Below are 27,983 nucleotides of genomic sequence, written 5' to 3'. Positions count from 1 at the left end.
TAATGATATCTTTAAATGGTTGGTTTAATTGGTCGTAATGCACATTGCATCGTTTTGTTTTGTTTTGCTTTTAAAAACACATTGCTTGGTTTTGTGGTCTTTTAACAAGGCAAAAAATAAGCTTAAGGATACTGTCCATTATTTTTGGTGGCCACTGCACAGTACCTCCCTGACTGATTGGAGAAAATGGCCAAAGGTATGAGCTGTGCTGTCCCCTGTCGTGGCACATACCGAAGAGTGGTCAGACCAGTTCATGTGCTTTACTGGAGCAGCTGGAGACCAAGGGCTGTGGTTTCAGAAATTCGGGATCTACAGAGATTAAGTTTTTCCTGAATTTGAGATAATGAAGGTCACCCCCTCTCAATGCGTGGTTACTTTGGAATTTGATTTTCTAGGGCTCCTTGGGAGGAAAACAAAAGCCCACGGTAACATTTTATCTGCATTCAGCTCCTGCCATCAGCCACCCCTCACCTCTCACTCGCCCTTGCTTATCTTGGAGACCCAGAGAGCACATCTGGACTTACCTGCCTCAGTAGCAGTTTGAGCTGCTTCTTCCAAAAGGATATTTCCTCTTTTTTTCTCTCTCTCATTTAGACTATGAGAATGTGATGATAGAGATTGTTACAGATTTGAAAGATAAGAAGAAGAAACAATAGTTGGACTTTTTAGAGTTGAACTACTTCTGGGTATGGGCAGAGAAAACATCCAGGTCCAAACAAACGACACAATTAAGTATAAATAGCTGTTGCCAGGAAGCAAACAATGGGGTCGCCTCTCCTTGCTCATAGCAAGCCTTCCTGCGGATTCCTGGAGAATCAATACCGGTGGAGTTTTTAGGACACGTTCTGGAGAGTCCCTGAGGGAGGTTGAAGTTTTTAAAGCATTAACTTAAAAAAAAAAAAAGAGTTAATTATGTAAGCATCATTGAAGTCATGGCCAGGTGTTCAGCTCCCGGTTTGTACCTTACATTTGAGGCAGGGAAAGAAACAGAGTCGTCACAAGCGCGGAGTAGCATAAGGAGCAGGGAAGCAAGGATTAAAACTAGGGAAGCCGGCTAGAAGCAGGAGCAGCACGGACAGCAGAGCAGAGCTGACATGGTTACGTAACGTATGGGTTGTTTCCCTCACCATTGCGACCGTGCCTCCCATTTAGGCTTGTGTGATAGCCGAGTGTCCAAAGGGCCCAAGGGAGAGGTACTGGGGAGCGGGTCCCAGCCGCGCCATTCAGGAGCCCCGTGACTCTGGACAGGTTCACTGCTCCGAGCCTTAATCTCCTCATTTGTGGAATGAGAAGCCACATGTACTTCACACTGTGTTTATGAGATGCCCAATTTGATGCCACTTTGTCGTCTCTCTGCTTGTCTTTTTTCAGCCCTTTGTTACTTTTCCTTCTACTTAAATTTTCATTTTTAAAATTCCCTATAAATTTACAGCTATAGAGAAATATTCTGTATGTTACTGTCATATAAATTCATATAAAATCACATAAATTCATACATAGGGGCACCTGGGTGGCTTAGTCGGTTAAGCTTCTGCCTTTTGCTCAGGTCATCATCTCGGGTCCTGGGATCAAGCCCTGCGTTGGGCTCCCTGCTCAGTGGGGAGTCTGCTTCTCCCTCTCCCTCTGTGCCCCCCCCATGCTCACTCGCTCTCTCTCTTCCTCAAATAAATACAATCTTTAAATAGATAAATAAATTCATACATATAAAGAGGTAAGGGAAGAGAACTTTCATATTTTAAAACACTCCACAGAAATGGTTAAGTGAAATCACTCTTACGACAGTTGCACTGACCACGGTTTTGCTTTACGTACCTCCACAGATTGTGTTTCTACCCATTTTCCTCTAGAGATAGGGCCGAGAGAAAAAACAAACAAAAACCCCTTAGATATCAAAGATGATCTGTTATCTCCCCATTAGTGATGCCGAAAGAGAGATTAGACCTCGGTTCAATTAGAACAGAAAAAAATAAGAAATTTTGCGGAAAGCACTTTTTAAAAATTTGGAGTGGCATAAAAATAAGGTGATTCGTGTGCAACAGTGGGACTCCTCTAATTGTGTCGCTGTCACAGCCTGCCAACAAGTCGCAGCAGTCAGCGTAGCAGACTCGTAGAACACAACACTGGGATTGGGGACAGTCCTCAGTGAAGCTTCATCTGCTCTTAGGCCATGGACCATACGTTCGTTATATTAATCCGTGAAAGTTGATTGATATAGCAGTGGTTGTGGAAACACCTAAACACACTGGAGTCTAATTAGATCCTGTGCTATTGGTCAGAAGAGACAAATGTACTAGTGATTATTGGTGTCCAATGGTTGATGCCTCATGTGTTAAGGGATGCCAAAAATATTCATTATATTTCACATCAGCAGTGTTTAGTCCTCCACTCCTTTTTGGCAACATTGGTTTGGGTTTGGGTTTGTTTGAAAGAAGAGTCTGTGCAATTTTTTTTTTTTTTTAATATCAAGAATGCAAGTTTCCAGGTAGTGAAGGAAGGCTAAATTTTGGTCCATTCGTTCTAACCACATGGACACAGCTTGGTCTCTCTGGTGTTTCTGACGTGTGTCTGCTGTCAGGGTTGCCAGTCCAGCCCACTGCTCAAGAAGGTGCCCTGTTACTAACTTACATTGGGATATTTCAGAATTCCTGTTACTGTTGACAGTGCTAGTTAGCCAGAATTATTATTAGGGGGAAAGCAGACTTCTATTAGCAAATAATCATGGGCTTCAGAAATTTCTGTGGCACCTCAACAAGAAAATTTAGTAGTATCTATCGAAAATTTAAGAAGAAAATGTTCCAAGTGTGAACAGCCTCTGAATAGTTGTCATCCCATACCAAAGAACTGTTTGGATAACAAAGCCTGTTACCTCACAGTTTTGTTAATGCTTGTATAAACTTTCTGATAAATACCAATCCATGTGTGTAGTGGGAGAATTTAATTATTAGCTGCTTTGGGTGAAAATAGCAATAAATACCATGAATTCTTGGGGCGCCTGGGTGGCTCAGTTGTTGAGCGTCTGCCTTCAGCTCAGGTCATGATCCCTGGGTCCTGGGATCGAGCTCCAAATTGGGCTCTCTGCTCAGCAGGAAGCCTGCTCCCCTCCCCACTCCCCCTGCTTGTGTTCCCTCTCTGTCTGTCTGTCTCGCTCACTGTCAGATAAACAAATACAGTCTTTTAAGTAAAAAAATAAATATCATGAATTCTCCTGATCAAATTCAAGATAGAGAATTCTCCTTAGACTAGTTTACTTTGTCAAAGCAGCAGTATGGAATCTTCACTTTTGGCATGTCCACAATAGAAAGTGAACATTTCTAATTGCATTCAACATGGATGAGATCTAAATTTAATTTCTGGGTCTAAAACTAGGGATGGGTAGTAGAGAACACTGACTTGACAACCAAAGAATTAACAATTAGAAAATTTGAGGGCGAATCACAGAAATTGAGGTGATTTAATTCAGATAAGTGGTTTAATCTGAGTTATTATTAAGATAATGAAATATATAACACCAGTGCTGCCAGGTAGTTGTAATTAAAGAGGAAAATGGTTGTTCACTTTAAATATGTCTCTTACAGTGAGAATAAAAACCCTAGAAAGAAAACTGGGCTGTGTATTATTTTACTTTGACTAACACTTACTGTTGTAACAAACAGCCCCAGAACTCAGTGTTTTAACCAGAGGGCATCTCTTGCTCAGCACACAGCCCAAAGCGGATTAGACTGCTGCCCTAGTCAGCTGTCCTCTGAGAAGTGACTTGGGGAATCTGGGCTTTTCATTGTGCTGCTCAGCCCATGGGTGTGGGAATAGGAGGAAGAGTTACGGAGTTGGGGGCCACATTCCCACTTCTGTCCCCGGCTGGTAAATAACACTTGAGATAAAGTATGTGACAGTCTGTGGTAGCCTGCATAGTAAACAGTGGAGTAGATTAACGTGGTGTGCTGAGACATGGCTGGAGTAGGCCTTTTTAAGAAAAAGGTGCACATTTTCCCAAAGTCTTCTGAGCCAACTAGCCTGGGGGAAAACAGATTAAACAAATACCTTTACCAAACTACCCAAACTTTTCTACATGTTGGAAATTATCTCATACGTACTCCCCCGCACTGTCCATTAGCCACATATGGCTGTTTAAAATAATTAAAATGAAATAAAATTTTTAAAATTCAGCTCCATCATCACATTAGGCACACGTGGTTCGTGCCTGCCATGCCCAACAGTGCAGATTATAAAACACTTTGTCAGTGTGGAAAGTTCCGTGAAAGACAGCGCTGCCGTACCCTCTCCCCTCCACACCTCTGCCCACCACGTTCCTTTCACCCCAGCTTTGCAGGTTCAAAGTCGCCGAAAACTCAGTCCCGGTGCCATTTCCTGAAGAACGTCGCTGGACGCTATCATCTGAAAACACTTTCTTCTCCCAGGCGTGTTCTGAGTAACTCCGTCTGCATCTCTTCTTCACCTTTTACCTTCTGCCACGGTGACATGCATACATTTTTGTCTTCACTCTTACACTGTAATGATTTGGGGGATGGAATCCTCATGTGGATCATTTTTGTATCTCACCCCTAGTGTCCTGCATGTCATGGACACATTAATATTATGCAACAGATATTTAAAGAGTATTATCTGCCTCTCTGCCTTCTTGAACAGTGTAATCGGAACTCCTCCCTTCAGATATAATTTATAATTCAGATATAAACTCATAACCCCCTGTGGGATGCATTGGTGCCTTAAGGCACTGTCAAGGTGTGTAAAATCACTCATTCGTGCACAGAATGATCCCCAGATCATTACTAGATGACTAGCACTGTTATTTATGGGTTGGTTTTTGCCAAAACCTGGCAGTTCTCCCTTTTCTGATAGGCTGCTTCTAAGCTTCTGTGAAGTAAGCAACAGAGTAACAAAATGGAGTAGTGAGATCTGATTGTGCTGTCCGCTCAACCAAAATACATTTATTGAGCTGTGGTGGGAGAAAGGGACAAGTGGGCAGTAGAAATAAAGAAAGCTACAAAGCCTTCTCTGAGCAAAAAGCACTTGAGTTTTGCAACATCTCATTTGATTCCTCTGGGAATTTTTTCTTTCTTCATGTTCTATCAGTGTTCTACAAAATTCAAAGTGTTGTATGGTGAGGTGTCACCAAATTAACATTTAAAAAAAATAAATCAGAAGCGTATGATGTGGTCCTTATAACAAATTAAAATAACATATAGGTATGAAGGAAAAGTAAAAGATCCCTCTTCCCAGGCATGATTCAGTGTTTAAAAAAAAAAAAAAATGGGTGAATGCTCTTTTTGAGATGAAGTTATATAATTTAATTTTTTAATTAGAAATAATTTCATTGTGCAGAAATTTGAGTACTCAGCATCATGCCAACATACAGGGAGTTCACAGCCTGAAAAGTGAGCAACTAAATGATAACATAGGAGGTAGAACTTGCACATACGTAACAGAGAGCACAGGAGAAACCCATGTGTACTTTGGTCCAAATGAGAGGGTGACACCCCTGCAGCCAGCCCTCTGTACAGCCCGCTACGACCCTGGCAGCTCCAGTGGGCCTCCTTTTCCCGGGAAACAGACTTCTCCAGTTTTCCGTCACCTTTAAGCGCACCTCTGTCTACCCGTTGGCTCCTGCTGGGAACCTCAGTGGGACTGATGCCTGATCTCCGCCTCATAACCTGCCACCAGGTCCTGTCACCAGATCTGTCAGCTCGACCTCAGAAATCTTTCTCTCACCACAGCCTTGTTTCACCACGGCCACTACCCTTGCCTGCATCCCCTTCCCCAAATACGGTCTTTACGGGGGTCTTCACTCAAGCGGACGGACGTGGAACTGCCTCCCAGTCTCGCCCCACCCACTCAGACCCCTCCATGAGGGAGGCCAGGCCCTTCTGTCCAGAAGCAGGTTACACTTCTGTCTCTCCATCGCTTTCTACTCCCAGCATGCCTCTCCCTCCCCACCCCACGCTAGTCCATTGGCCTGAGTGCCTTCCTCTGCACTGCAGTCGCTGTGACACGAGGACAGCACATAGGTCAGCCCACTTCTCTGTTCTCTCTTGTGTTGGTGAGCAGATTACTATGTGCATGTGTGTATGTGGATAACTAGGTAGGTACATGTGTGTGTGTGTGTGTATCAGTCCCATTCCTGAATCCACACAGTGGGCAGAAAGGCCAAGCTATCAAGTCAGGGATCAGGAACCTCAAAAAAGTAGCACCTGCTAATTGGAAGTAAATAATATTTCACAGCTTTCCTGTTTCATTGTCAATTATCCTTTTATTCAGAGAGGCTGCCTTGGGCATTTATGTTAAGACATTTGTGAGTCTTTTATGCCACATACATCTTCCCATCTTAGAAGAATTAGGAAGGAGTTTTTACCAGTCAGCACCTTTACCTAGAGCTACACACTGAAATTCTGATGCAGTAGTGGAATATAGAATTTCTGATTGCCTCCAAAATAAGAAAAATAGTATCTTCTCTCAGAACCATAGACACTAACAAATCTAGAAGTTTGGGTGCAGAGCCAGCATCATCCTACAGATTAGAAATCAATTGTCTCTAAGAAACAAATCAAATATTGTTTTAACCTCTTCACATTGCTGGTGATGAAGCAGTTAAGTGGTTGATTTTGCTTTTGAAGCGCCTGTTATTTGTGTTACACTTGCTTTTATGCCACTGTGTACTTTATTTCCATCACTTTTTAACCAAACGAGATGTTTAAAATGCATATATGTATAATACCCTTCTGTACGGCTGCCACAGACTAATGTCATCCCTGCCGATCTGTGTCAGGCCCTTGGCTTGACATCACGTTGTCACACCACGAGAAGCATACTTTAAATTCATTCCAACTTTTGACAAAAAGGAGAAGGGAATTTGTGTGAAGGTATGATCGGTTTAAAGAAACATGCCCCATTTTTAGCAGTCTGTTTCCATGGTAACAGAAGCAGCAGCCAACCATGGAGTTATCAAAGTGCCTGTAAATTTCCAAGGCTGAGTGTTGGAAACATTGTTTTCCTGACCTCATGCTGCAGATTAATTCAGGAAAGCTATAGTGTGTGAGCTCGGACTGTTAGCATTCTCATTTTGACTTCATTTTTAATTCCTAATAGAGGGTAAATGGTGCCTTTTAGACCGTGACCTCCTTGCCAGCAAGTGTAGAATTCAGAGTCTGTACCCCCTGCCTCTCCACACGTCCCCCAGCCCGGTGGACTTCCTAAGGATACAGTAGACTTTCTGACATTGGAAAGAAAGATAGTATTTCCTATGCAGCCTAAGCCCTAACTTTCTGAAACGCTATTTTGCATAGTTTTTGTTTTGTTTTGTTTTGTTTTAAGTTTACTTGATGCTGTCTCCCTTTCTTAAGTGGAAAACAATCATAGTATGCAATCATAGTATGAAAACTCCCACTCAAAATGCTGTTTGCTCTTCAGCCCGGCCGAGGTGTGGATTTCTGGACACACTGTGTGGCTCTGCTTCCGCTCCAGAAAGGAAGTGCTGGTGAAGGGAGCTGACTTCATCAGCGCAGAGAGTGTGGCTCTCACGAGACAAACCACCATTTTATTTTGGGCCTCTTTGTGTTCTATTTTGTGGAATCACTTAAAGAAGAACCTTATTTTAGAACTGGCAGATTTGACCCCTGAAAATATCACCAGAGGTCTGTGACCTTTGGTTGCTACTTTTTATCCTTTGTGAGAGTGCTTAAGTGCTTTTTCCCTTCTTTAATGGATCATGAATTTTACATTAATTGTGAGTGGAGATGAAAACAAATTAGCGTCTACCAGTTTTTCATGGTTTCCTTTACTCCCTTGCCCTTCACCTTCCCTTACTAATCTTCTTATACCCTTTAAAGCAACATAATTGGACTTGCATCTTGTGTTCTACCTCCCATACTGACTCAAAAATACCCTAAGGTCAAGTTACTGCAACAAAGAGAAACAGTCTTGGTTCTGCCCATGATAAGCACTTTCCCATAGGAAATTCTTCCATTGACTTATTCTTAAATTTGACACTACATTCTCTTTCTTTAGAAAATATAACTCCAGGGCACCTGGGTCGCTCAGTTGGTTAAGCAGCTGCCTTCAGCTTAGGTCGTGATCCCAGAGTCCTAGGATTGAGTCTCGCATTGGGCTCCCAGCTCTATGGGGAGTCTGCTTCTCCCTCTGACCTTCTCCCCTCTTGTGCTCTTTCTCAGTCTTTCTCAAATAAATAAATAAAATCTTAAAATTAAAAAAAAAAACCTCTGTTATATACTGTAAGTATACTACACAAAATTAAAACATGTTTATTGAAGGTTCTATATTATGAGCGTTGTAGAAGGTGCTAGAATGTAGAGCTATTATCTAGAAGGGGAAAGAGAGGCCAAAACAACTCCAGCAAAATGTAAAATTTACCGTGACAGGGAATATAAAACGTGGCTGTTGCTATAGTTATCACACCACAGAAAGATGACGTCATCATTAGTGGTCCATGAAATTGTGGTGGTGGAGGGCTAGTGAGAGATGAAAGAAATGGGAAATTTGATTATTGAGTTACTAGTTTCTTTTCTTTCCTTTTCTTTTTTGAATTTATTTATTGGAGGGAGCGAGACCAAGATAGAGAGGACAGGAGGAGCAGGGCGAAACAGGCCACCCACTGAGCAGGGAGCCCGATGCGGGACTCGATCCTGGGACTCTAGGATCATGACCGAGCTGAAGACATTCACTTAACCAACTGAGCCACCTAAGTTACTAATTTCTTAAAGTCTGTTTTTCTGCTTTTTTTTTTTTTTCTTTTTTGAGGTAAAATTGGTGTAACCTCAACTTAGCCATTTTAAACAGTTCAGAAGCGTTCAGTATATTCACCGGGTTGCTCAAACACACCTCTAGTTCCAGAACATTTTCATACCCCCCAAAAAAGCCTGTGTCCGGTAAGCAGTGCCTCCCATACCCACCCCACCCCACCCCCCGTCTGTCCCCAGTTCCTGCTTGACACCCGTCTGAACTCTGTCTCTGCATTTCCCAATTCTGGATATTTCACATACGTGGAACCATCTACTGTGTGGCCTTTGTGTCCTCCGTGGAGGATAATGTTCTCCAGTCTCATCCGTGTCATGGCAGGTGTCAACGCCGCATTCCTTTTTATGGCTGAAGAACATTCCATCGTGCGGACAGGCCATAGCGTTTACCGTTCATTCATGGCAGATACTTGGACTGTTCGCTGCTCTGCGCGCGCACGCGTGTGCGTGAGTGTGTGAGGGTGAGCCCCCGTTTTCCGTTCTTTCCAGTTCACCTAGAAGTGGAATTTCCAGGCTGCGACTCTTCTTCTCTAAGACTTTGTATAATGAGCTTTAGGAAGAACTGCCAAATGTTCTAATTTTGTATCTTGTGGTCTTTTCTCTGATCAAAACGATAAAGTTCAGAGCCAGTGAGTGACTTGCCAGTTTCCTGACTGACTTCTGTCCCCCAAGCTGTTGCCATTATTAGTGGGAGCATTTCGGTAACAAACAACTGCGTTTCTCTTTCCAACTTGCTCTTCACAGTCAAACCTCCTTCTTCACTGGCCTCGAACTGACTTTTCCTTCATTCCTCTCACTTTCAGCAAGTCGCCTTCTTTCCTCCTCCTTTGAGAAAATAACAGCAGTCGTTGGGAAATCCCTGGACATCCCAGACCAAATCTAGATCGCAGGCTTACCCAATCCTCTTTCTCCTCCTGTTGTCCTAGAGGAAGTATCTTCACAAAAGCAGTCTTTGTGTTCCCCGGAACCCCTTCAGGGGACCTACGGCTGGGTCCTGTCCTGTGCGTTCTCCTTCAAGTCATTCATTCCCCTCCTCCCCCTCCCCGCTCCTGTGTCTTGATCTCGGTCAGTTATAAACTGGCTCGGGTGTTTTCCAGCTCAAAATTCCACGCGGCCGAAGCTTTTTGCCTTCTCTCCTACCCTTCAGAGCAACATCTTGAAAACGTTGCTCCCAGTCACTTCATTCACACGCGTGCCCCTGCTTTATTCCGTAACCTCCTCCGGGCTGCCTTCCGTCCGCCACTCCAAGCAGTCGCTCCTCGGGCGCTGAGAGCTCGGTGGGTCATGACCCCCGCTGGAAACACGCTACACACGCTCTCCGGGCTCCTCCTCTTCATAGACCACTTCCTCCACCCTCCTCTGCTGGATCTGCATCCCCTACCTGACCCACATGTGGGCTTGTCCTTGTTAACTTTCTTGGGAGCGGAGTCTCAGGCTGCTTTTGCCTTATCTTTTCTATATTTTCTAGCTCGGCGAACACTCATGGCTTCTAATGCCACTGAAGTGACGACTTTGAATTTTCAGTCTCCTGCCAAGACTTCCTTCTGAAATCTGGACCCACAGAGCCAGCTGTCACTTTGACCTCTCTGCCTCCAGTTCACACATGGCCAGGACTGAGCTCCCGAATGGCCAGCTTGAGCTCTTCGTCTTGGTAAATGGTCTACTCAGGTGCTTAAGCCAGAAACCCAGGCATCGTCTTCCTTGTCTCTTCCTTCTGGAAACACAACATCCAGTCTCTTACCACGTACTGTTGATTTTAGTCTAAATATATCTTAAATCTGTCTGTTACATCTCTCAGCTGTGTTGAAGGAGGAAAAATGAGATGTCTTGTGCTTAAGGTTTCTACCCAGGAACATCAGAAAAATTCTACCAAGTTTATAAATAAATAGGAGGTTTGCAAGGGACAGCTTGAGCGGGGCTTCTGACATCCACCACAAATATCTCCCCATTCAGTCAAAAACCTGCCCCATCACGCTCGCTCATGCTTTTGATATCTTTTGGTCCCTCGCTGCTGATTAATTTTATCAAATTTCACCATTATTTTGGCACAATATTTGCCATTATTCTTGGGTGAGTAGAAGTGATCTTTGTTTTTGAATTTAAATCAAGTTACCTTAAAACATGATGATGTACATTGTGGGGGAAGGGTGGACAGAAGGGCACTCCCTTACCTCATAAGTGGGAATATAGATTGCTCAAACCATTTGGATTGCAAAGTGCCTCTATCAGAAATTTAAATGCATGTTCCATTATCATACATTTTATGTATATCATCATCATCATCATCATGGGAAGGATACCCAAAACTGAATGAGGACAATCAGTGCAGCATTGTTGATAATAGCAAAACCTCTGCAAACTTTCATACATATGGTGATACATCCATATGTATACATGTACATTCATACAGCCAATAAGAAGAATGAGCTAGATATTGTGGGGCTTTTTTTCAAACAAATCACCAACCTCCATGAATAGTATGATCCTACCCCGTGTATCTCCTTTGCATATTTTATAAGCTGGAATATTCACCAAATACCCTCTGGGGCCATAAACGTTTCACAGTGGTTACCTCTGCGGAGAATGCTGAGAGTTGCGGAACGGGATGGACTGACTTTCACTTTTCTTCTGAATGCCTTTATTATGTGTGTGTGTCACTTTTATCTCAACAAATAAATAGAGAAAAATTCTCATAAAACGTGGATTTTTAATGGAGGCATTGGTGGTGTAGTGGTGTATTTCTGAGACCCAGGCCCAGAAGGAAACCCGTCAGCAAGTGGCTGTTACCCTCTGACTACAGAAACCCATCCACAGCAAAGAGCTTTAAGCATGTGAATCTTTATGGAATTAAATTTTTTAATCCTCCTGATAGTGGAGGAGGGCTGCGTGTATGGGGGCTGGGGTGTATGCAGAAAATCTGTACTTCCCTCTCAGTTTTGCTATAAACCTAAAACTGGTTTAAGAAATAATAATAAAGTCTTCAAAAACATCCTTACGGTTTTATATTGGGAAAAAAAGCAGTGGCTACTTTTACCAAGTTACCTGAAGCAGTAGTGGTCGCAGTAACGGTGTTAATCACCACCACCACCTTTTTAAACATCCACTTTTAAGGAAAAGGAAAAGTGTATCAGTCTTTTGCTCTCTGAATATAGATTTTTTCAAGACTTGAAATTTTTGGCCTTCCCTGGACTAAGCAGGTGTAGGTGTCAATTTCCCTGCTGAACCGCTGCTCTAATAAACCCCTGTGACCCCGACTGGATGGGGCCCTCAGATTTCATTGTCCTGTGATACTACGTGGGGGCCCGTTACTCCCTCCCGTACCTGTTCAAAAGATAATATGAAGGTAACATTGTCTTGTATCTATAGGATCAGGCCCCTGATTTAATGCAGTTTAAACAATACATAATCAATTTTTGCCAAGTCCAATCACTTTTTTCTCTTTACTCAAACATCTGTTTGAAAAAAAATTAAATTTAAAAACAGAAACCAGGCCCTGTTTTTTACCTAATACTGCCTTCAGAGTCAAGACAGAATCAATTCCAGAGTGTCCGTTCGTTTTCCATCGTTGCTGTCGCCCCTGGTTTGCCCAGCCTTCACTTGACTGCTCAGATCTTGGCCTTTATTTTTCAGCCCTCACGATTCTGCAGTCTTTTCTGCCTGATGTCCTGCAATGAAATAACATACACGGAGTCCTCTAAACTTTCAGACAGCTGCTCATCTCCCCTCCCCTTGTTAGCCTACCCTCCTTCATACCCCATAACTGAAACCAGCTATTTATAAAGAATTTCCAAGACCATGGCTGACTGCCACACTGCTTCCCAGAAAGGGTCATTTCTGCCTTGTTTTTATAGTATACAGTCCTCAGCTGTCCCTTTGCAAAGCTCCTGCCCAAAACTCTGCTTTGCTATGGCTTGTTCGACTTGTTCTAAACTGCCGTCTGTTATTAAAATGCTGCATAACATGGGTCTTTTTTTCCCTTTAGAGTGAAAAAGCACTTTAATTATGTCATATTATAGAAACATTTCAAGTATTATACATATAGAAACAAAAGAGAAAGGACATATCACCATGGTTCAGAAAGCAGCTGAGAATCTTGAAGTGGGGTATAAGTATTATGTGAAAGATATTATTGCATTTTAAGGTTTTTTTTCTGTAGGAAACTAATCCTGAAGTTTTGTTCTAAAGGCAGTTTGGTTCATTTAAGAAGTGGAGGAAAGGAACTAAAAGAAAGTACTCTTTAATGTGTAAACTATTTGTGATGCTGAATCAGAGGGACATTTCCTCTTTAACATTTATTAGATAATAAGCTCCCTTTCATTCTTTGGAATGGTGGTTAAAAATCAGATTTTTGCATTTCTTTTCTGGAAAAAGAACAAGTTGCAAACACTTCTGTTGATCAGTATTGTTTTTATCTGTTGTGGCAAAGAATAACGTGAAGTAGAATTTTCAAAATAAACTGAATTTGGAACACTGAAAAAAATAAAATTTTTTTAATAATTGTGTTTCTTTTTCTTTCTTGAAATATTGAAATGGAAAAATTCAATAATTGATGAAAAAAAGGTCTTTCTCTAAATGAAGTGGATATAAAGTAGTCCATGTTCATGGTCTCACACATCTTCAGTATTTCAAAAGATGCTGGTTTGTGCATGAAGAGATTAGTCTCACCACTTCATGGTCAGACCTTGTATGGACCACATAAGGACTTTCTTCCTTCTAGGAATTAAACTCATTGAGTTTAAACTTACGGATTTACTGGGCCCATGTGTTGGATTATTTCATTTCTACCTTTTTCAAAAGATAAAGACATTCTTTGAAAATGTTCCCATATGAGCAGTTGTAACGCGAATTCAATTTTACTCTATTATTACTGTGTGCTTTGTTTCCTGAAAGGATGCGCCACTCACTATTTTGAACTACTTTTTCCTCCCTCAGAATTCTCTAGATTTACACGTTTTCTTATCCTGCATGTAGTATTTGCAAAATGGCCATGGAGAACCCTCGATTTTAGTCAGTTTTCTAGTAGGGTGGAGGCCATGGATGAGGTACTGGGATGGAGTTGCTCAGTAGCTCAGTTGATCAGCTCACATCAGCGCCAGGAAGAATGCTGTCAGGTTCGGTTTTCAGACACGAGGCCATTGCCCGGGACACTGGTTTCTCAGGCAGCTGTACGACCACCTGCCGCCACCACAGGAAAGCACGCCTGGACCAGCGTCTGGGCTTGTGTTTGCGGCCACAGAAATGCTGTCTTATCGATACGTGCAGAGTGTGTCAGGTTTTCCAGAGACCAGCCGGCATGACAATTTCCTCCTTTGTCTTAAGAATGACAACTGTGCAGCAGGCCCTGCGGTGGTCAGCATCGTGGGCCTTCCCTGTCTCCATGGGGACATGAGTCTGTCGCCTGCCAGGGCCCAGGAAGATGCTCTCCAGGCTCAGTTCATAAAGGCCCCCGAGAACCCCGAGAAAGCATCTTGATTCCCACAACTGCAGACGGCTCCCTGGTCATTAACGGAGTCAAGTCGTCCATCTTGAGGGCCCCGCACCCCTTCACTGTCCGGGTTGAGCACCGCTGCTTTCTCCCAGCTCCGGTAGTTGGAGGACAGTCACACAGCCTTGTCTTTCCTGGCCTGGACGTTCTGCCTTCGGGGTGCAGATGTTGCCTGTCACTTCTTAAAGTGAACTCGTGTGCTGGTTTGATGAGTGGCAAGTCCTAAAAGGCAGTTTGATCTTTCCCAGAACTGTGAGTCAGCCCCTCTGTGTACTTTGTATAACCAGTAGTTATTCTCAGGAGAACTTCGATCAGGTTGTGATTGATCAGGTTATCTTTCCTATGGGCCAATACAGTAATTGTGTTTTTAAAGTGTTAAAACCCAAAGTGGCGGTGTACCCGAGTCTCTCTGCAGGGCCTGGTGCCCGACACTCCGTATCACGTGTCCCGCGTGCCCACCTCGTGCTGCAGTGAACGCTAATCAGTCTGGGTCATCAGTCTTAACAGCCTGGCTAGCTACTTGTGCCTCTGCCTCCTCATCCATTCCTGGTCATGCTGATGGCTTTGCTTTAAAGCACACCTTCCATTCTTAGCTGCTGCTCCTGCTGCTCTCGGCCATGCGTCCCAGATGTGCACCTTGTAGCCAGTAGCAGACCCCGAGTGGGTGGGCCCCAGTCCGCGAACGTGCCTGCGGGGGGGCTGCCTGCCGCCCCAGCTGCAGTGTAATGATTGTGCATCTTAGGAAAATTCAGTAGGCAAGGGGGAGAGAACTGATTGGGCAGCGTATTCTCCTACCTTCCCAGCAATGTGACATAGGAAGCTTGTTTTGCCACATAGGAAACCGGATGGAAGACACAAGTGGTCCGCGTTCAGTGTTGGTTTGACTTGAACGTTGGTGACATGCATTCACTTTGCGTGTTACCCTCGCGGTAGCACATGCCCTTGCATGTCAGCATGAGAACGTGGTTTCTAGTCCAAGGTGCTCGAGCTGCCGGCACTGCCATCACCGTGCATGGGTGCGGCTGCCCGGTGTGCGGTCAGGAGACACTTCCAGGCTGCCGGGCCGTTGTCATCACTGTTGGTTTGCACATGAAGTTGTCGCCAACCTATCCGTCATTTCGAGATGCCATTTGCCCTAAAAATATGTATTGTGTTTGACACATTTGTCTCAAGTATGGTGCTTCGTTTGCTTGTTTTAAACCAAAGAAGGGGGCTGGTGATGTTTGCGTTACCCTTTCTGTTTTACACCTTTCTTTGAGGACTCCCTTGTGAGAAAGGAAGGCTACTCCTGCTAGAGATGCGTCAGCGGACATGGACCGCCGGGTTCCAGAAGTGTCAGCCTTTGAACTGGACATTGTTCTCACCCTTTTCTCCTCTCAGTATTCCTCTTGTTGGGATTCTTTTTTTTTTTTTTTTTTTAAGATTTCATTTATTTATTTGACAGATCACAAGTAGGCAGAGAGGCAGACAGAGAAAGAGGGTGAAGCGGGGCTCTATCCCAGGACCATTTATCACGACCTGAGCCAAAGGCTGAGGCTTTAATCCACTGAGCCACCCAGGCGCCCCCTCTTGTTGGGATTCTTGAGTGTGACCGTCTCAAACTCAGACAAGCATTAATTAGCTTTAGCATTCACAGAAGAAAGTTAGAGTGCGCAGGCATCTGGGTGCTATGCTATGCACGGGTCATCTCTTTGGGTTATTTTTGTTCCTGGTAAAGTACTGCGATGGGAACATACTATCCTCAGTAAGCTATAAGTTATCAGGGCAAAGATCTTTGTGTTAGAGCATAATTGATTCAAAGTAGCACACACCATTTTAGTCTGAGAAGCATGTGCATATATTTTTTTGACCCATTAAATTTTTCTTTTGCTTCACGTAATAGAATCTTGGGTCAGTTGCTTCGATTCTAAATGGGACGTCACTGATGCTTTGTGATCCTACGTCCCCCAGAAGCAGCAAAACAATTTTTTTTCAGTATTTAATAAAGGATGACCTTCATATCTAACAGTGAATAAGGAGATGTGTTTAAAAGCCATTTTACAGTCTAGACTGTTTTGGAAGTCTGACTAGGCTTGTGCTCTGTAGTCGGCACAAGGGCGAGCAAAAAGCAAGGATATGAGGGCTGTGGGCCCTGCATCTTTAGCTGTTGGGGTTTATTGGAAGTAGGAGCCATTGTGTTCATTGCATTTGAGCCTGGGTACGAGACTGCTCTGAGCTAGCCTCTTGTTGCAGCCATCACCCCCTCACTAGAACATTCTCTTTCTTTCTTCAAGAAATACATGAAGGTAATTTTTTTTTTTAAGCATCATGACAACCCTTACTCAGACCCTTAATGAAGCTCACCTTGGTTTTCATCCACAGATGAAACCATAAAAAGCAAAGTAGAAACTTAAAATTGAATGTAAGGTAAACCAAGGAAAGTAATTTTCAGAGTTACTTCATGTATTCCTCTTGTGTGAAATTGGCTCATTTTCCAGATTTAAAGAAAAAAAAATAGATGCTAGGAAAGGAAGCTCGAGAAATCGAGGGGGGAAATTATTTTTATTAGATTTGGCAAAATGGACTTTTAAATTTTGTGATGTATTCTTTATTCCCTACAAGTTCTAATGATTCATTTATTCTTCATTAAAATGATATCAATTGATTTCAGCTTTTTGAGAACTTGTAGAATGAGACATGGTGTTAGGTTTGTGCAAAGATTATTAAACTTTAAGCTTTTAATGTAGAAATTTTCCTTTGGCTCATTAGTAATATCTCACAGGTCTAATTTTTATTACAAATTTGGTCTTCATTAGAACTATTTAAAACTCATTCCAGATGGCACAAGTCTCTCCAAATAAGTCAATCTTAAAATAAATTTTTGTTATTAACTTACTTTAAAAAAAAACACCAAATTAATGTAAAGGAATCCCACATTTCTGTTTCTACCAATTAGACTATTTTATTAGTAAGTCTTAATGTATAGACCAACCACTTTTGTTTATTGGTTTATTGGCTGAGGTACGTTGTGATTGCAAACAGGTAGAAACTACACATCAATTTCCTATCAGTCCGACGGTGCCAGGTGGTACCCTTACTCAGTTAGGAATAGAAGGTGTTTAATAAAGCTTAGTTGTATCCCCCCTGGGGCCTGGCGAGTTGGATCCCGTCCTTGCTCATAAACTCCAATGGTGGTTCTTTCCTTTTCACAGTGCTCCAGCTGAGGCTGCAGCAGCGGAGGACAAGGGAGCAACTGGTGGACCAGGGCATCATGCCACGTAAGGTTTCAGCGCCGCTGTCACCTCCAGGGTGACGTAGCACAATGCACGTGCCCGAGGAGAGCCTGGAGCACACTCTGCTTTGAGCTGTGTCCATTGGGTCCGTAATACGATTACCGCACGTGCTGAGAAGGAAAACCAGGCATCAACAGTGCCAGCCTAAGAGAATCATCTCAAATACATTCTGAAAGCCAGGTGCAGCTTAAAAGATGGACCTGAATTCTGTATTACATAAAGAAAACTGGGAAACCGGGTTAAGATCAGGTCTTACTTCATGCATGAGCATTTGTTTTAGTTTTGAAATAATTGAAGTCATCTCTACGTAATAGGTCTGCTGTTACTTAGACTTGCAAAAGTAGGATGATAAAATTAATTCAAAAGCCTTGTTCTACTTTAATTCAAAAGAATTACCTTTGATACAATATAGTGTCTGGTCTGGAATGAAGGGCATCTCAGTTACAGGACTGATAAGCATTCTACTTACAATTAATACACCCTTTCTTGCCCACATACACCTGACTTCCAAGTATCTTGATGCCTCCTTCCTTTATTTTTAAAAGTTGATTAATTTTAAGAATATTTGCCCATTGTCTTCTTACCTTTACTCACTAAGTTGGGAGGTGATTTTATACTTTAGAGGGGAAGATTGGTTGCTTTGGTGTTAGGATTATTTATATGAGTGTTTATCTAAAAATTGATTTCTCTAAAAAGTAACTTATTTGGTTTTAAAAGACTAAAGAGAAGTTACAAACCATACTTATACTTCCCTGTTGTCTGACTCATTGATATTAACCTTTTTTTTTTTTTTTTTTTTTTTGGTTCCTAGAACAATTTTTCTCTGCAGTAGATATTTTTCCCAGTAAAAATTTTTTTTCTGGATTACTATTAATTATCTAAATATTTTAAATCTCATATTATGATAGACACAAAAGCTGGGTTGGTAATCTGCCAGACTTCTCTACCACTACATTCCTGATGATGAACCAGTCAGATAGTATCGAATTAGGATATTTAAGACACCACCACTAGTCCTCTGTTAGGAGCTGGTCCCTAGTCAAAGCTGTTTGGGCTGGGGAATCTGCAGTGTCAAGTGCCAGAGCTGAAAATAATTCTGCCAAGAGCCGACAGGCCAAGTTTTGGAGGTGACAGCCCAAGTAAGCGTAGCCCAAATCCCATCCACATTATCTGACTGCCTAGAGTTATAAGTAGACGTACACACAAAAGATTTTGCAAAGATAATTGATAGAAATACTATAGTAAGTGATGTTTTAGCAAAACACTTCTTATCCTCATTCTGGGGTTCTGGAATATTTAAAGTACTAATAGTTAACATATTAAAGAAACACTATGTCTTTAGAGTAAGCTGTATTGTTATACAATAGAAAAAGCACGAAACTTTCTCATTCACAATTCTAGATTTAAGTTCTACTTTGACCACAATCTAGTTGTTTAACTTCAAGCAGTCCTTGAACCGCTTTGAGCCTTTTATCTGTCCTGGGGCTAATACCTACCTTGCAAAGTCTCTGTAATGATCAACAGTGTACTTGTGATGGACCACAGTGCATCGGGCTAGGAGCACATGTTGTCACAGTACACGGTAACTCAGCTCTGCTCAAGGGAAGTGCAGAGTGCCCTCGTGTTCAAGATTAGATCCTAAGGACATTTGGGCTTTTTCCAGCATCTTATAGGATCACTAAGAGCAAAGACCTGTCAAGGAATCCCCACACAGTTCCCTTGGTGATGGTGATTTGGCCCAACTGTTGGTTGGAACCATCTGACCTGGTATTTGCATTTTCATTGTGTATACAGCTCTATTTTACTGTTCACTTGTTTTATTTGTGAAGACATAGCTTTCATTCTGAAACATTTAGGTTTCCAATTTCGCACATCTCCTAAAGGAACTAGTAATAAATGGAACCATAGATACAAACTAATAAGATGAGGAGGGAACATCAACATAACGTACCCTAACGTTTGACTGAAATATTAACGCCTCTGTCTCTGCTCCCGAAATGATTCCTGTTCTTTTCACAGCTTTGAAGAGCCCAGCTGCATTCCATGAGCAGATAAAAAGCTTGGAACGAGCCAGAGTAAGAAATTCCAGTTTCAAATGTTCTCCTTCTCTGCTTCTTCTCTCTTTTATTTTAAAGTACCTGTGGGCAAGTAGCAGTCTTAACTTATAAATATTGTCAATAGAGAAAATGCAGTGTATTTTCAGGACATGTGGTGTGCAGAGTAATATATTCTCAGGTAGTTTTATCTTGGGAGTTTGTAGAAAATGCATGACATTCAAATTTTGTTCTTTTAAGACTTGTAACTAGTTTTGTCCATAAAGGACAAAGCATACCTCACTTTGTTGCTTTCAGGGCATACCAACAGTTTTTAGAATAATGATGGAGTAGTTTTGCCATTTACAACCCTGGCAGACTAACAGCCCGGTCTTGTCCTGACTTCCCATCTTTAGGTAGTTTCTTGACCGGGTCCGTGGTAGCTGTACCTTTGAAGGGCAGGAGGATTTGCTGAATAAAAAATGTAGCTAGGTTCAGCCCTGCTTTACTCTTTGAGAGGTCTCTGTCCTATTTGCACATTGATTTCATGTTTATTATTTTTCTATAAAAGGATCCTTGTGCACATTCGTTCTTTTTCCTTTAGGGAAAACTTCTATCATGCAATACAAAAATAAGAATGTTCCAAAAATTCCATAGGAATTTTCCCAGAACTCAGTGATAATCTCTTAGCATCTTATAAAACAGAAAACCCATTTGAAAGCCTTATTGTTCAAGTTGAGAATTCTTCTGAATAAGAAAATATCATCAAGGATATGAATTTGCCAACAAACATACATTAGGATTTTAAAGAAATTTATAATTTAGGTGGATTTTTCTGTGTCCTGAAGTGTAGATATTTAGCTATTTAAATGATCAAAATCTGATGTCTGTTTAAATTATAAGCTTTTGCCTTCTCCAAGTTTTAAAATAAATGTCTGTAAAGTGCTTACTTTATGCCCGCGTGCACTTCAAATCCCTGTTACAATTTTGAAGGCTGCAATTTAAATTATGTATTGGATAATAGCTTTTCAAAGTACTAATTTCTACTCTTTACTTCCCAAAATCATGACCAAAGAGTGTACAATTTATTTAAATGGAGTACCTTGAGAGAAAAATGTACAACCACAATAAGTCATAAACAATTTATGGTAAGACTTTCTCTCTCTCTCTGTCTCTCTCTCCCTCTCCCTCTCTCTCTCTCTCTCTCTCTTTTTTAAAGACTGAAAACTTTTTGAAGCATAAGATTCGGAGCCGACCAGATCGTTCTGAACTTGTCAGGATGCACATTTTAGAAGGTAAAATTTTTATTTCTGCTTGTTTTGCTGCATTTTATCAAGAAAAGAAATGAGAATTCCACCACTGCTGGGTTTTTTTTTTTTTTTTCCACTTTAATAACTTTTCACCCAACAGACTGGCATCCTCCAAATTGGATAGCAACATGAAGACCCAAAGCTAAAATCTTATGTGAGATACGTAGGGAAGGGGCATTTGAATCTCCAAATAACCAATTTGTGGACTCTTCCCCTGCCAGCTGGTGTCGTAGATGTCTCTACCATCTGTTCTGGAAAAACATTTTTGGTCCAGAGGATTTCTTCATCAGTGAGGAACATATGTCCATTAAGCCAGTGGCCACGAGTAACCCTAGATTTTCAGCTACCAGACCCTGTTACATACCTGTACAGTGCCCACACCTAACGTCTTGTGTTTGTTGCTACTTACCCACAACAGTCCCTCTTGATCTGACTATTAACATAAACACCCTCCACTCAGCCCCCAGGTTTTCTCTATGGTCTGGCTTCATCACCTGTGAAGTGATGGCAGGCACAGTTCTCTTCCATCTCTGGTGAGACGTGTGGCTCAGGCCAGGATATTTTTCTCTCTAAGACCATATTTGAAAGCTGGCTTCCCCACTATAAGTTCCCAAACTACATTTTCTTTTGTTGTTTTGCTTCTCTGACTGATTTATTACTCAAGACCAGAAGCTTGACCCTGTGATACTCTTGAGTGTGTTCAACCCTGAGATGATACAGAAAGAATCTGAAAATTTCTCAAAAGATTGAGAGACAGTTCTCAAGTAGAAGGACTATTATATTTGTTCTTCTGGCCTAATGATAGAGTCAATATTAGAATTACATCGGTATTACAAAGCAAAGTATTATATTGTGGCTCAACATAAGAAATAATATCCTAAAGGTCAGACATGTCCAAAAACCTTCTGGAAGCACTAAGGTTGCCCGCATTTGAAGTGGTGGTTCCTTGGCTGGTGAGCTAGACACCAGAGACCCAACAAATGAGCCAAATGGATTCTTGCCTCCATGAAGCTGACATTCTGATGGCACAGACAGATGATAAGCAGGCAAAACAAATGAATCACAGATTGTCAAAAGTGCTTGATTGGCAAGAGATGGGCTGCTATGACAGGGACTAGGCACAGGCTGACACCACAGTAAGGACATTGTAAAGAAACTGCAAGATCAAGTTGAGATCTATAGCCCGAAGTAGGGTCTCTTCTACTCCAGAGAGTCTATGATTATGGGACAGTCTTTCTATCTGGGGTGGGAGGTGAGAGGTCTGTGCCTTTCACTACTTTCGGTTATATTCTCAGCAGTCCGAAGGACTAGGAGCCTTTCCAGAATGGCAGTGGTAGGGTCCGAACAGCTATCATTTATCCCTGCTATCAGGGGGATAGGCAAATGTACCAGTAAGTTCACTGGACAAGTATCTCCTTCTGTGCCTACTTGACCTATACCGGACATTTTTTGAAGGAACAATGCTGTTTCAACTTGCCTTCTAACTGTAACTGGCTTTATTAATACCATTAAAACCAAGGCAAATACAGTTAACTATCCAAAGGAATCATATTTGCTTTTTTAAAAAAGATAACTCAACATTTAAAAACCTAATCGCGTATATGAATGAACCGTAAGTGATGTTTTTAGGACATCTGTTCTCGAGTTGGGATTTTTGAAATAAGAAAGAATTTATCATCAGTAATTTAAAAGAGAACTTCCAACCACCCCTCAGCTTATTTTAACATTATCCCAATTTTGATCGAATTGGATGTTTGGCAGGCAAAAGTCTAAATTATTTTTCTGAAGTTCAGCTAAAATCCAACCTCAGTGCTGGGAGATGAGGTGATGATAAGACCAAGAACAGAAACATGAAAAATGCCAGCCTCTCATTTTCTGCTTTTCCAGACATACTGCTGATATCACTTGGTTGTGTTGATGGGAAAGAGGAAAAAGACTGTCCTACCTAGATGTTAACAAAGCATTTAAACATCAACCTGAGAGTGATCTGCGTGATCATCGTCTTTCTGGCATAAACCACAGCTGTCATACATCATCTACAGTTTCCATTTAGAGTGGAAAAAAAACATAAAGACACTTGAAAAGCAATCTGAGTTGAAAATCCTAGATTTTGTCATTTTCCCCCCCAAACAGTTTAATTGTTAAATTGCCTTAATTTTTTTTTTTTAAGATTTTATTTATTTATTCGACAGAGATCACAAGTAGTCAGAGAGGCAGGCGGGATGGGGGGGTTGGGAAGCCGGCTCCCACTGAGCAGAAAGCCCAATGCGGGGCTCGATCCCAGGACTCTGAGATCATGACCTGAGCCGTAGGCAGAGGCTTAACCCACTGAGCCACCCAGATGCCCCAAATTGCCTTAATTTGATACCAGTTTGTTTTTTAATGACTCACCTTTATCAAATCATCCCAAAGTATTTAAATTAGGTTCCCAAGAAATAATTTTATTTTTGAAGCTTATTATTTTCCTATAACATTTAGTTCAACTATGTATTGACATCAGATATGAACTGATAGGAACTGTTTTGTGGACAGTCAAGGTTGACTTTCGGTAAGCATGTAACTCAACTGGTGGAAAGAAAAGTGTTCAGCTGTGCTGGAGAGTAGTCTATAGGCCATGGGCTTTTGGCGAGCTTTGGGCTTCAGCCGGGATATTTTACCTGCCAAAAAAAGAACATCAGTTATCCTGAGATTACTTAAGGGGAATCTCATTCAAAGACCTACTATATATGAGACAAGTAACTGTCAACTCAGAATTTTGGGTTAACACCTCACCATTTTTTTTTCATCAGTTATAAACATTATTGAGAACAATGTTATAAAATGTTAATGAGAGGTACCAGAAATGCAAGTCACTGACAGAATTACCCAAATGAATGAGTTACGATACTTACATTAGTTTCGCATCTGTTGTACAACCCGTCCATTTGTAGTAGATGAGTTGAAGCTTCTTTAGGACCAGTAGTTACCCTGTAATTAGATTATTTCAGAGTTACGTATCCAGAACTAAACCCAGATTCTTTTTTTTTTTTTTTTAAGATTTTATTTATTAATTTGACAGAGAGAAATCACAAGTAGACGGAGAGGCAGCCAGAGAGAGAGAGAGAGGGAAGCAGGCTCTCTGCTGAGCAGAGAGCCCGATGCGGGACTCGATCCCAGGACTCTGAGATCATGACCTGAGCCGAAGGCAGCGGCTTAACCCACTGAGCCACCCAGGCGCCCCCTAAACCCAGATTCTTAATGATGATGACCGACTCTGAGACACCTAGGGATCAGTCTGAGAATATGATCTGTATGTAGCTCTTCCCATTAACTCCTGCAGAAAAAGCTTATAACCTAAGTAAGATCCAGTGGCCCCCGTTTCTCGGCACTGGCTTTGCAGTGCAGCCGAATCTAAAAACGGTGTCCTTCCTGAGCCGCGGACCTCATCTCCCTTGCCCATCCTCCATATTTCCGGCACCTAATAAATGTGAGTGTGGCCCTCCTGCCAGAAATGAACAGTAGCAGTACCCTGGTTCTGGGCTTCAGTCCATGTTAATTTGAGTCTGAGGGCATTGTATAGACAATATAAAGTGTCCAGGACTAAAAATACATAAGTATATACCAGAGCATTCTCAGATGGTCATTTTCTCTGTCTGTAAATACATCGAGTACACATAAATACGAATACTTTTAAGCCAGTTTAAATTAAATTAAATTCTCTTGGCCTGAAATCACATTATGGAATAGAGTAATTCAAGCAATGGTTAAAACTGGGTTTCTTCTTTTAGAGACACTCGCAGAGCCGTCCCTGCAGGCCACGCAGATGAAGCTGAAGCGAGCTCGACTAGCGGATGATCTGAATGAAAAGATCGCTCAAAGACCTGGTCCTATGGAGCTGGTACAGAAGAACATCCTTCCTGTAGACTCCAGTGTTAAGGAGGCAATTATAGGTAAGACCCTAAAAATATACTCTTTTCTGTGAGAAAGAGGAACTTAGAAGTTTAAAACAAGTTTAATCCAAAAAGCCAGCACCAGTCATGAGTGGTGTTTTCTGCGTGAAGTAGAAATTGATTAACACTTAGACCACGTCCCGTTATTATTATTTCTTTATATATGCTAAGACTGGCGTCTCTTACCAGTTAATACAGGATTCCTCTTGTCACATCTGAGGTTATGTCCTTAGGTTCCGATTTCATTATGATGTTTTCTAAGTTAACTTTTTTACATTACTCTGTTTAATTCCTCTTGTGTTGTTGAAGATTTTTACAGACTTTTCAATTCTGTTTACTTCTAGGAAAGATAAATCGCTTGTTCCGTGTTAGTTCAGCAAAGTAAACCGCACATGAGTACAGATGTGTTTATTAAAAAGGGTAATATCTGCCCTTTCATCCTGATCCTCTTATACGTAATTAATAATGTTGCCAACTCCTCCCCCCACTCCCAACACACGCACATACATGTACTCTTTTCTGGCATAAGTTTTAGTAGAGAAAAAAATCTGGAATAATACCACTTACTCAGCAAGCAGTTTTAAAAAGTTAATATCCTACTATAAAAACTATTATAGTTTCCATTAGTCTGGGGACTTGGTATTTTGCATTAGTATGAGTTTAAATCTTAGGCAGTTTCTAGTCAGTGATCCTAAGTAGTACATTCAGTGATTATTCCGTTCAGTCCCAAAGAAATGCAGCCGCAGAAGGTAAGACGTCGGTACAACAGGGCCTGTCCCAGAAGTAGGACTCGTCAACAGACACCGAGTCACGGCCCCATTTTCTCTCACACCTCTCAGTGCTTTTTAACGCTTGTATCCAAATCAGGATCCACACAAGGGCCACACGTTGTCTTTGGCTGATGTCTCTCTTAAGTCTTAATCTCCTGTGTGGGTCTTCCTCCTCCTCTCTTTTCTTACCGTGTATCTGTTGGGGGGCAGGCCTTGTTGTGTCCTCTAGCCGGTCCACACGCTGGATCTTACTGAATGCATTCGCATTCCCAGTGTCACTAAAAACTTTTCTTTTCTTCTGTACTTCCGGAAACTGGGAGTGGGCGCCAAAGGCTTGATCTGGTCAGGTCTGACTTCTCCCCCAAGTACTCATCATAGGTAGCAGTGCGTTCTTTCCCTGGGAAGTACATTATGTTCAATTTCTTTTTTTCTTTTTTAGCCAGCTGCTCCTGTTCTTGTAATAAACAGTGTTTCTTTTTCTTTATCATTTTAAGCTTGGTATTCCAAGGCCAAGATAAGCTAAAAATCGCTTCTCTCTTTAGGTGTTGGGAAGGAGGACTATCCTCAGACTCAGGGCGATTTCTCGTTTGATGAAGACAGCAGTGATGCCTTGTCTCCAGACCAGCCAGCCAGCCAGGAGTCACAGGGGTCAGCCGCGTCCCCAAGTGAGCCGAAAGTTAGTGAATCTCCATCTCCTGTGACTACAAGCACTCCAGCCCAGGTAGCGCCTTTCTTGCTTCTCCCACAACCAGACAGCGCCTTGTTTTATACAGCGGGTAACTGAGCTGCTTCTTCCAGAAGAGTCTAATAGACATTTTTTTCAACTGTGACACAAACACTGTTAACATTTTCTCAGTAGATTCTTACATTTTATTTCTGTTCTATATCCACATTTTTTATGTTACAAATAGTTGTATAATTTGCTTCTTAAAAATTTTCTCATAACTTTTTTGGGGATATCATTTGCATACTATAAGGTATACCTTCCCCCTTTTTTTCCTGCCATCTTAACCATTTTAAAATGGGCAGCTGAGTCATGTTAAGTACATTGTTATGCAACAGATCTCCAGAAACTTTTTGTCTTGCAAAACCGAAACCGTATCCCTTAAGCAGCAGCCCCCAGCCCCTTCCTCCGTTGCCCTGACAATCACAATTCCACTTCCATTTCTAAGAATTTGACTACTTTAGGGTGGGGGGCATGGGTGAACTAGGTGATGGGGATTAAAGAGAACACTTACCACCATGAGCACTGAGTCAAGTACAGAATTGCCGAATCACTGTATTGTACCCCTGAAACTAATATTGCGTGTTACCTATCCTGGCATTTAAATAGATACATATATACATACATACATATGAATTTGACTACTTCAGATATTTCATATAAACAGAATCATACAATATTTGCCTTTCTGTGACTGGCTTATGCACTTAACAAGTCTTCATGGTTCGTTCATGTTGTAGGTTGTGACAGGATCTCCTTCATTTTTAAGGCTGGATAATATTCTATTATTTGGGTATACCGTATTTTATTTATCTCCTTGTCAGTGGGTCCTGCATTGCTTCCATGTCTTGGCTATTGTGAAGAATGGTGCTAGGTACATGGGCTTGGAAATACCTCTTCGAGATCCTGCTTTCAGTTCTTTGGGTCATATACCCAGAAGTGGGATTGATGGATCATCTGGGGATTCTATTTTTAACTTATGAAGGAAGCTCCATACTGTTCTCTGTAGTATGGAGAATTTCACACTCCCACCAACAGTATGCAAGGGTTTCAGTGTCACCACATCCTCACGGACACTTACTAATTTATGTTCCTTTGAATAGCAGCCATTCTGGTAGTAAGAGATGATATCTCATTGTGGGTTTGTTTGTTTTTTTAAGATTGTATTTATTTATTTGACAGAGAGAGACACAGCGAGAGAGGGAACACAAGCACAAGGAGTAAGAGAGGGAGAAGCAGGCTTCCTGCCGAGCAGGGAGCCTGATGCGGGGCTCTCGATCCCAGGACCCTGCGATCCTGACCTGAGTGGAAGGCAGACCCTTAAGGACTGGGCCCCCCAGATGCCCCTCTCATTGTGATTTTGATTGGCCTTTCTCTCATGATTAGTGCTGTTAAGCATCTTTTCATATGTTTGTTGGCCATTTGTATATCATCTCTGGAGATAAATCTATTTGAGTCCTTTGCCCATCTTTAATCAAAGTGTTTGTTTTTCTGCTATTACGCTGCAGAAGTTATTTGTATATTCTGGGTATTAACTCCTTTTCAGATACATGATGAGCGAATATTTTGTCCCTTTCTTTGCGTTGCCTTTTTGCTCTACTGATAGTGTCCTTTGAGGCACCTAAGTTTTTAAGTTTGATACAGTGGCATTCGTCTATTTGCGGGCTTGTTACCTGTGCATTAGGTATTCTTCTA

The 27,983-nt window shown here is 41.8% G+C and overlaps 1 protein-coding gene and 1 long non-coding RNA gene across 9 annotated transcripts in view; one reads left to right on the top strand and one right to left on the bottom strand.

Moving 5' to 3' along the window:
- The window catches only part of MRTFB (myocardin related transcription factor B), a 262,113-nt gene that overhangs the window by 184,860 nt on the left and 49,270 nt on the right, over positions 1–27,983 (top strand). For all 8 annotated transcript variants that reach the window (XM_032328495.1, XM_032328490.1, XM_032328493.1 and 5 more), the window contains 5 exons: positions 17,442–17,507; positions 19,542–19,597; positions 20,775–20,850; positions 24,633–24,794; positions 26,107–26,285. In XM_032328495.1, coding sequence (XP_032184386.1) covers positions 17,442–17,507; positions 19,542–19,597; positions 20,775–20,850; positions 24,633–24,794; positions 26,107–26,285 — 539 coding nt within the window. The remainder of the gene's footprint in view (positions 1–17,441; positions 17,508–19,541; positions 19,598–20,774; positions 20,851–24,632; positions 24,795–26,106; positions 26,286–27,983) is intronic.
- LOC116581342 lies at positions 23,299–25,045 on the bottom strand. Its single transcript, XR_004282017.1, has 3 exons — positions 24,981–25,045; positions 23,757–23,832; positions 23,299–23,522 (listed from the first exon to the last, which is right to left on the bottom strand). It is a non-coding gene; the product is annotated as an uncharacterized LOC116581342 (long non-coding RNA).

This window comes from Mustela erminea, chromosome 20, assembly GCF_009829155.1.
Source record: "Mustela erminea isolate mMusErm1 chromosome 20, mMusErm1.Pri, whole genome shotgun sequence".
NCBI lineage: Eukaryota > Metazoa > Chordata > Mammalia > Carnivora > Mustelidae > Mustela > Mustela erminea.
Note: the sequence above shows the minus strand (reverse complement) of the source record. Positions and strands in the feature narration are given on the sequence as shown.